This window comes from Echiichthys vipera (assembly GCF_963691815.1).
Source record: "Echiichthys vipera genome assembly, chromosome: 19".
Lineage (NCBI taxonomy): Eukaryota > Metazoa > Chordata > Actinopteri > Perciformes > Trachinidae > Echiichthys > Echiichthys vipera.
Genome location: NC_139844.1, coordinates 5,038,054 through 5,048,076, shown reverse-complemented (window position 1 = coordinate 5,048,076; position 10,023 = coordinate 5,038,054). Strand labels below are relative to the sequence as shown.

The 10,023-nt window shown below is 43.5% G+C and overlaps 1 protein-coding gene across 2 annotated transcripts; it reads left to right on the top strand.

Annotated features, from left to right (window-relative positions):
* The first annotated feature begins 7 nt into the window (after window positions 1–7).
* Window positions 8–6,784, top strand: ginm1 (glycoprotein integral membrane 1). 2 transcript variants are annotated; one of them, XM_083933977.1, is made up of 8 exons: window positions 8–138; window positions 289–360; window positions 449–548; window positions 1,992–2,143; window positions 2,298–2,457; window positions 2,560–2,789; window positions 4,468–4,631; window positions 4,735–6,784. In XM_083933977.1, exons 1-8 carry the CDS (start codon window positions 49–51, stop codon window positions 4,847–4,849), a joined length of 1,083 nt encoding a protein of 360 aa, XP_083790103.1. In that variant the 5' UTR covers window positions 8–48; the 3' UTR covers window positions 4,850–6,784. The 2 variants fall into 2 exon arrangements, with proteins under 2 accessions (XP_083790103.1, XP_083790102.1); XM_083933976.1 differs by having other exon boundaries at window positions 1,989–2,143.
* Window positions 6,785–10,023: the final 3,239 nt, after the last annotated feature.

Genomic DNA, 10,023 nt, shown 5'->3' with positions numbered 1-10,023 from the left:
TTTTGTTTTAGCTCTCTTCCTGCCGTTGGCAAGAGAAGTGAACACGGAATGAACATGGCAGCTTTAGCAGTTTGTGTTATATATTTTCTTTTTGCCTCGGGAACGTGCGCAGAGTCGTCGCTAAGGCAACTGAATACGGTACAATATCAGCAACAGCACATATTGAGCTAACCTGATGATGTTGATGTTAGCATAGCGCTAGCTTAACGTTACTACCTTAATTGGCAGATTGTGTCGTTACCCGCACGTCTATCTGTTTTCTTTCATTTCAATGATTGATCTCCACAGGAGAACATCCTGATCAACGTGACAGCAGGGACATTGGCGGAAACACAGTTGCAGGGTTCCAACAACCTGCAGGTTACAGTAAAGCTTAAACTTACTAAACGAGTGTACAGAGGGGAGTCGACCGGTCAGCCAAGCGTAACGTCGTCATTTGTTCTTTCAGATCAATTTGAACATATCCGTGGGCGAAGAGCAGGTGCTGGTCAATGACATCCCAGTCGAGCTGTCAGGGGTCACCAGGTTCAACTGTCAAGCGCTTCTCTGTGAGTGTCACATCACTGGTTCACTACGATCCATCCAAGTACTAATCCATAATAACACAGAACGTATAGACAGAGTGTGGTCTTTACCTAGTCTGTAAAGTGCCCTGAGATAACTTTTGTTATGATTTGGCACTATAAATAAAATTGAATTGAATAGAACAGAAGAAAGTACTATATAACCCTGAAGAAAACACATGCCTGCTAGAATTTGTTTGTTCTTGTTACTAAATGTGAAAATTCAATGGGGTTGCTTTCATTTCTCCATATCATGCCGTTCTGATCGCCTTAAAATGTGTGTCAAATTACAAAGGCACTCAATACACTATTCAGCAATGGTCCAAGCCCCCGCCCACAGCTTCCTTCCTGGTTGATCCAATCAGGAAGCTCCAAAAACGTCAGTTCTCTCAGTGTCCACTAGGGGCAGGTTTCATAACAGAGCAGTTTCTCATTGACCCCCGTGTTAAACAGGCTGTTTTCACAGCATCATTAAACCTGTTTAAGACCTGGGACAAAAGAACATTCTAGTCTGCATGTTTAGGTCATATCTCCATGACAACACTAAAGGGGGGGGGGGGGGGGGGGGTTTTTTGTACCAGGCTAGTTTTTATTTTATTGGAGGTTAAAGTTTATGAATAATTAGGGGCGTGGTCTCTTGAGTGACAGCTAGCCTCTGGCCCTCACTTCTCCTCGGAGGCTAGTTGTCAGGATTAGCATCATTAGCATGCTAACTCGGTCATCTCCACCTGGACTGTTGTCATTCGTGTGGTGGTGTTTCTATAAGTGAAAAGATGGTTTGGTCTTTGATCGACTCAACCAACAGATGGTTTAGAAACACACCGTGTTAACGTTAGCTCTGTTATGCTAATAAATCGCTGCACTTGCACCATGACTTGCAATTAACGTTGCCTGTCACACCTACACTAGATGTGTTTTACAGTCTATGAGCATGGTACTGTGTTGAATATCAGTTTAAATCAGAGATCATAAATAGTTATGGGTATCACCTGAAAACAATCCATATTGTGCATCCCTAATAAACAACTTTCAAATCCCTAAAATAGGTTTTTTCTGTTAAGCATATTTTGCCAGGGTACTTATATAAGTACTTTTTTCTGTTCTATTTCTCCCTATTTTTTTGGCCCCAAGTATCTTTATCAAACTAGATTCTTCTGTTATATCTGTAGTACTATGACAGCTCTAACTTTCCTTTCGAGGGTGACAGCTAATATCAGAAATGATGGGTCTAAGCAGTCTAAAGGGACTTCAAATTGTTTTAAATTTAAATGTATTCTATTTACAAAGATAAGAAAATGACAGAAACAGTAAAGCTTTACTTGATATCTAGTTCATAATCATGGTTGGTGCTGCTGGGGTTTTCATATCCTAGAAAGTTCAAATGTAACATGTCATGAGTTTATACAATGAATCATATTTTCCCAGTAGACAGCATCAATGGCAGCGGTGAGTTTGAATCTGGGGACTTGGTGTCCACTGTCACCCGGGTGATGGTGAGCCAGAACCGGCTATACAGCGACTCAGAGGAGGTGGTGGCTCTGCAGGTGTTCAGTGAAGTCATAGAGATGGAGGGAAAAGAGGTAAATATGAACTGGAGAGAATATACCCACAGACCTTTTTTTTGTTTGTTCGCCTCACAATCTACAAACTCAAATCTCTTCAGAACGGATCAAGTACCGTCACACCCTCTGAGACGGGATTTTGAATAGTAGTGTTTGGGTTTGTACCGTATAGGTTCAGCAGCCTGACATGTGTGAGGTGAAAATACTGATGAGCCCAGATTTCCAGAAGCTGGCTCAGTTCACCAACATCTACCCCATCGGACACAGTGAGATCTTCAGGGTCCCCAGGGAGAACGATGTGGTTGTCACAGATCCACCAAATCCTAGTAAAGGTATGAAAACAATGGTGCTCTCTCTGATCCTCATTATTATTATTCTAATGCAGCGGTCCAGCATAGTGTTTGTTCCTGACGCCCCTGTATTTTTTAAATCAGACGAAGAACAGCTGTTCTCCCAGACCACCAGCCAGTACCCCCTGAAGCACACAGAGACCACCCAGGAGGAGACTGCAGCCCCGGGAAAGCTCCCAGAGACTCCGCTTCGTATGGACCCCGACCTGCTGTATGATGTCAGATACGATGATGAATTTGATGTTAGAGAGCCGAGCCAGCCGGATCAGATTCAGATGGAAACTCCGCCCAAAGAACTGATATCCTCTTACTCCGTAAGCCAAGTCTAGGCTAGACCTAGTTCATGACATACACTTTGACTAGGGTTTAATTAGGAAATCCCACATCCAACCGTTTCCTGAGAAATATAATAAGGTGAAAACTGGAAAAACTGCTAACATTCTAGGTGGATGCCTCACAATTGTTTTAATACACTGAAAAATGGTCAAATATCACTTCCATTAAGCGGTTCTCAGACAGATCACATTAATGAACTGAAGATTTCATATTCCTTGCAGCTATAGCAAAGTTCAAGCTGCATACAGAATTTTGTTTATTCTAATGTTGATTAACATAAATGGTGTTATTTTGCCCTAATAATTATTATTCCCACCAAATAATACTCTACAGAGTTCAGGTGGGGGCCCCATATGTTTATGTATATACTTCTCCTTGTTGCATTTAATGTTGCTAACATCTATTCATTTTCTCTGTAGCTGAGGGTACATTTGAACAACAAAAGTCCATTTCTCCAGATTCCCAGGATAGTGTGCTTCTGCTCCAGGAACAGAAAATGTCTAGTTTTGTGGGGGAAATATGAATCCCTAGCATTTACTGCCTCAGAGGTGTCCAGTTTGCAGGAGGAAAGCTGTCCGTGATAGGGAACTGTTATGGAGGAAAGAGAGGATGACTGTTTCAGGTGTCCAGAAGTCAGGCTGTTCTCTTAAAACAAACAAGGAAGAGAAAGTCCGTTTATCCGCAGGGATGCACTGATGTGGCTTTCTTGAAACTGTCAGCTTCCGGTATTGATCCTCTAGCGCTGGCTAGTATGGATACTCTTGTGCTTAACTGTAAAACTGCAAATGGGTTTAAATGTTGCACACTGTCTTCAGTTTGTCAGAGCTCACAGTAGTGTTCTCTATGATCTCTGCTGATGTTTTCAAACTGAACTGATTCTTTGTGGAGCTGAATCAAAAGTTCAACAGTTGGCCAGGTATTGATAGACAAATATTATGGCATTGATACAATATTCCTTCTTTAAGTTGGCACTGGTTATACCTGCTAGTGATAGACCGATACATCGGCCGGCCGATATTATTGGCTGATTTTTGCTCGGTACATCGGTGTCGGCCGATGCGGGCTACTGCGTTTGCAGATAGTTTTTTCCCGGCATTATTTACAGACAGGCGTCCACAGGCAGCTCCGTGTTGCTGGAGATTCCCCTTTTAAGTTCAATAAATGTTTTTTTAATAATTGAGACTTGTAACATTTGCTATCACTGTGTAATTTTTAGGATGTAAATTGAGGGAGCAGAAGTAGTATCAGCTCCAAATATCGGCTCAAGAAAATCAGCGGTCCGTATGGGTCATCGGCTAAGGCTGATCGGCCCTAAAAATCCAGAAGCGGTCGATCCCTTGTATGTATAGATGAATTTCCTGTTTACACAATTGAGGATGCAGACGCAGCAGAGTAGAAAACTCAATGTCATGGTGGCTTAGACATGAACATTTTTAACAATACAGCCACTCACTGGAAACCAGTCTCTTTTTTAGTTTAAGAGGTGAATTTGTATGTTTACTCGAAAAGGTTTTTTCCCAGATACCACACAGACGTCTCAAGCTAACATGACTTGAAACTCCAGTGAATGTTTAATGCAGTTCATGACTAGAAGTAAGGCTCAAAGTAGCTCCTATCCTGTGAATGCTCACGTCTCCGTGTCCGTCCTCTCCTCAGGCCATGTGTCAGTGGGTGGAGGAGGTGAGGGAGCGTCTCAGGCGCTTCAGCTCCGAGTCACTGCCTCTTTTCTTCCTGGTTATGTGGGTGGTGGTAATTGGCGTTGTCGGATCAGCGGTCATCGTCAAGATCTTGGACATGTTCTTCCCAACCTGTGAACACAAGTGAGTTTGTTTCATGGGGCTGATGAGTGAGGAGCCAGGGCTGACCTCCCTTACCTGATTATCTTCCAAAAAAAAGCTAAACTCTTTTTCTCTTTTATCACAGGCATATTTTTCACCTAAACCCTGTCACTCTCATGCCGGAGGATGAGAAGCACACTCTGCTGGAGAATATAGACATAGAGGCAGAAGAAGAAGATGAAGAAGAGAAGAAGCCTTGAATGTGAACTGACTTGGCCAGCTCCTTTAGTTTCAGCTTGTTCTTATTTGTTCTTTAACCTCAGTACTGTGTTACGTTCTCAGCACGGCCTGGTTCTGTCGCTAGCTTATCTACAGATATGCCAACTCGGTGGTTTTGTTTCCACGTCATTTCCCCTTTAAGCACAAGAGCCATGGAGCAGGAGGTGGTTTAAAGACATCAGATTGACTGAACGTATTTTTTTGGTTTCACGCCCATCCACCTGAGAGTGAGTGAATCACAGCGCTGACGCTCTACAGAATGGAGTGTGAGCTCTGTGCTCCTGTGATTGGTCGGATAGAGTTTGTGAAAAGCCAATTTTATCAAGTCACAAAAGACTGTTGTCGGTGTTACCTACCTTTTAAAGTAACAAGTTAGTTTTTTGTTTGTTTCTTTTTTACCAGAAATGACCTAATTGAATACTTTTGCTTTACCCATTTCCAAGGGTGCTTAACATGACGTTGCCAAGCAACCAGCAGAGACTCCAGGAAGCCTTTCATCAACTCCAGGCAAGAAAGGAAATCAGTGTTTCCCAAAATGTGGACCTACTCCTTTAAGCATCCTCAAAGCGCTCTGAACAAATGGCAGATGTCAGTACTTTAGGTTAAACTAATGAATATGAACTAACTGAACGTTTCAGGGGCTGCAACCAATGAGTTAAGACTTCCTACATGTAGCACTTCTGTACAGGTAACACTGATTTCTCACACTATGTCTTTTCCTCAAAATTACACCCCACACCAAATGCACTATAATGACTTTATTCAACATATGTATGTTATATGAGGCAGGCAGTTTGTCTCCTGCCTGTCGTCTTTAAAGCTGAAGAGGTCATTACATTTGAATCCGTTACAGGTGGCTCAGATGAAGTGTGGTAATATTTCAAAGGAAAACGATGCAGATCACTGTCTGGAAAATGTTATTACAAATCTTTTGTCTGCACCTTAAGTGAAAACCGTTTTTCTCCCACACCTCATGAATTCTGGAGGTCCCTTTAAGGCCTGCTTTCCACCGTCGAGGCTCACACATTGATTGTCTTTCTTCACAGTGCCTCAGTGACTATTTTGGGACTCTATCAGTAAAGGGGGGGTTATAATAGATTTTCTTTGACTGGTTCATGTGTGGTTTCCTGTTACTAACAATGAAGAATTTACTTGAGGTTGTTCCCATTGTCAACGTACTCTAAATGAATGAGACAAACTACTGCTGGAACTGGACTGATGTCAAATAGAGTGTGCACACAGACATGACCACAAATGACGTGTACATTATTGTTAAGGAGGAACAATCTGCACTTTTTGGAGTGAAATCTCGACTTGACCATGCATGGATGTTGAAGAATGAGAATGGCTCGTAAAATAAACCGCGGGTATCACTCCCAATGTTTCACTAGGCTGTGTGTGAGGGACCTGGTAGGTGGGCACAAAAGTGGATTTAACAACATGGTTTTTGTGTTATTTTAAAATGTACTTTTGCGGGGTTTTTTTTTTTTTTTAAAAACACCCTTAAAACATCAGCTTGTGTACCTGAGCTGAGGTGGTGATTCTGTCTCCCGGGGGTCAGTTAATCTGCAGAATGCATGATGTACTGCACAAAAGGTGCATGTGTAGTCTAGCTAGTGAATGCAGTTTGCTGTTCTATCAGGAAGTCATACATTAAAACTAGGACGCTGCATGATGACTCCAAACAGCGATGCAACACAGTGCTGTAGATGACACTAAATTAGCCTGTAAGGCAGACATGTCAGGCATGAATTCAGATGTGTTGCTGAAGAATAAAATGACAAAATATCTTTTGATTGGCTCTTTGTTTAAATGGTGGTAGACCCATGTGTTAATATTTTGAGTTTGCATTAAGTGTATGAATTACAGCTGGACTGTGGATTTGGGTCTAAAATCCTGCTGATTAAATGCTTTCCATATGACCATCAAGCCTTGTCTCAAGTGATTATTAAAACCAGACCAATTTATTAGTCAGCCAATATTATACTGACCTATCACAGACATATCTGTAGCAAGTCAAGTTTATTTATATAGCACGGTTCAACAACAAGCTAATTCAAAGTGCTTCACTCACAGCATTAAAAGCACTGGAAAGAAACACAAAATCATATTTAAATCACACACAGACATTCAAATTGAATAATTAAAAGTTTGGGACATTTCTGAAAATTAATTTTCAGTTACAGTTACGTCTAAAAGAAGTTACAGCGTAATACAAGCAGTTAATACATTATGTACATATCATAATACAGTGTCTAAGTGAGTGACAGGAGGAGGAGTACAGGGCACTGGTAGACAACTTTGTGAAGTGGACTGGACAGAATCACCTGCGGCTGAACATCAGCAAGACCAGAGAGATGGTGATAGATTTCAGGAAGAAGAGGATGACGGCTTTCCAACCTCTGTGCATTCTGGGAAGAGATGTGGAGGCGGTGGAGGATTACAAGTACCTGGGTGTTACCATCAACCACAGACTGGACTGGAGATCTAACACTGAAGCTGTTTACAAGAAGGGGATGAGCAGACTTTACTTCCTGAGGAAGCTGAGATCCTTCAACGTGTGCAGCAAGATCTGTCAGTCTGTGGTGGCCAGTGTACTTTTCTTTGCTGTGGTTTGTTGGGAAGCAGCAATGGAGCCAGCGACACCAACAGACTCAACAAAGTGATCAGGAAGGCTGGCTCTGTGATTGGCTGCAAACAGGACACTCTGGAGGCTGTGGTGGAGAGGAGGACATCATGGATCATCCTCTCCACCCTCTCCAGCTCACACTGGTCAGACAGCGGAGCACCTTCTCCAATAGGCTATGTCAGCTTCGCTGTCGTGGCAACAGATACAGGAAATCTTTCCATCACTGTATATAATAACTCTCTCACCTCTGCCTGACAGAGAACTCTGCTCTCTCTAATGTTTTTTTTTGTTTTGTATATATTATTATTGTTATAGTATATTTTGCATTTTTTGTTGTATATATTATTATTGTTTATTGTTTATAGCACACTGTGCACTGTATATATACACTTGTATATATTGGATTCTAGTTATGTTATGTACAAAGTTTTTATTTGCTGACCCACTACTACTGCTGTTACAAAATCATTTCCCAGTCTGGGATCATTAAAGTTATTCTATTCTATTCTATTTTGTTTCCTGAAAAGCAGCGGCCAACAGAAACGTCTTCAGTCTTGATTTAAAAGAACTGAGAGTTGCAGCAGACCTGCAGTTATCTGGAAGTTTGTTCCAGATTGGTGGAGCATAAAAACTGAATGCTGCTTCTCCAGGTTTAGTCCTGACTCTGGGGACACAGAGCAGACCAGTCCCATGTTTAGTCCTGACTCTGGGGACACAGAGCAGACCTGTCCCATGTTTAGTCCTGACTCTGGGGACATAGAGCAGACCTGTCCCAGGTTTAGTCCTGACTCTGGGGACACAGAGCAGACCTGTCTCATGTTTAGTCCTGACTCTGGGGACACAGAGCAGACCTGTCCCACGTTTAGTCCTGACTCTGGGGACATAGAGCTGACCTGTCCCAGGTTTAGTCCTGACTCTGGGGACACGGAGCAGACCTGTCCCAGGTTTAGTCCTGACTCTGGGGACATAGAGCTGACCTGTCCCATGTTTAGTCCTGACTCTGGGGACACAGAGCTGACCTGTCCCATGTTTAGTCCTGACTCTGGGGACACAGAGCAGACCTGTCCCAGGTTTAGTCCTGACTCTTGGGACACAGAGCAGACCTGTCCCATGTTTAGTCCTGACTCTGGGGACACAGAGCAGACCTGTCCCACGTTTAGTCCTGACTCTGGGGACATAGAGCTGACCTGTCCCAGGTTTAGTCCTGACTCTGGGGACACGGAGCAGACCTGTCCCAGGTTTAGTCCTGACTCTGGGGACACAGAGCAGACCTGTCTCATGTTTAGTCCTGACTCTGGGGACATAGAGCAGACCTGTCCCAGGTTTAGTCCTGACTCTGGGGACACAGAGCAGACCTGTCCCATGTTTAGTCCTGACTCTGGGGACACAGAGCAGACCTGTCCCATGTTTAGTCCTGACTCTGGGGTCACGGAGCAGACCTGTCCCATGTTTAGTCCTGACTCTGGGGACACAGAGGAGACCTGTCCCATGTTTAGTCCTGACTCTGGGGACACAGAGCAGACCTGTCCCACGTTTAGTCCTGACTCTGGGGACATAGAGCTGACCTGTCCCAGGTTTAGTCCTGACTCTGGGGACACGGAGCAGACCTGTCCCAGGTTTAGTCCTGACTCTGGGGACACAGAGCAGACCTGTCCCATGTTTAGTCCTGACTCTGGGGACACAGGGCAGACCTGTACCATGTTTAGTCCTGACTCTGGGGACATAGAGCAGACCTGTCCCAGGTTTAGTCCTGACTCTGGGGACACAGAGCAGACCTGTCCCATGTATAGTCCTGACTCTGGGGACACAGAGCAGACCTGTCCCATGTTTAGTCCTGACTCTGGGGTCACGGAGCAGACCTGTCCCATGTTTAGTCCTGACTCTGGGGACACAGAGCAGACCTGTCCCAGGTTTAGTCCTGACTCTGGGGACACAGAGCAGACCTGTCCCCAAGGATCTGAGAGGTCTGGATGGTTCGTAGCTGAGCAGAAGATCAGAAATGTATTTTGGTCCTAAACCATTCAGTGCTTTGTCAACCAACAGAAGGATTTTGAAATAAATTCTTTGACAGGAAGCCAGTGTAAAGTTCTGAGGACCGGAGTGATATGATCGACTTTTTTGGTCTCACGAGGACTTGAGCCTAATTAACTGCAGCTGTCTGATCAACTTTTGGTGGTTTTTTTAGCATTAGTGCTTGAAGTTGGTTGCTGACTTTTAAACGTTCTTCCTTGGCTCCAAAAACAATCATCTCAGTTTTTTCTTTGTCTAACTGGAGAAAGTTCTGCTCCATTCAATCGTAGAATTGCTTGATGCATCTGCTCAGTGCTTGTATTGGACTATAGTCGCCTGGTGATATGTGTGTCGTAAATTTGTGGTCTGTAATTGTTCATTAGTGAAGTGTCTAAGTTGTTTTTTTTTAAGAAAGGCTTGATAAGAGCAGTTTTCAGGGCCTGTGGGAAGACACCTGAGAGAAGAGACGTGTTTACAATCTGTAGAAGATCTGAGGCCGTACAGTTTGATACATCT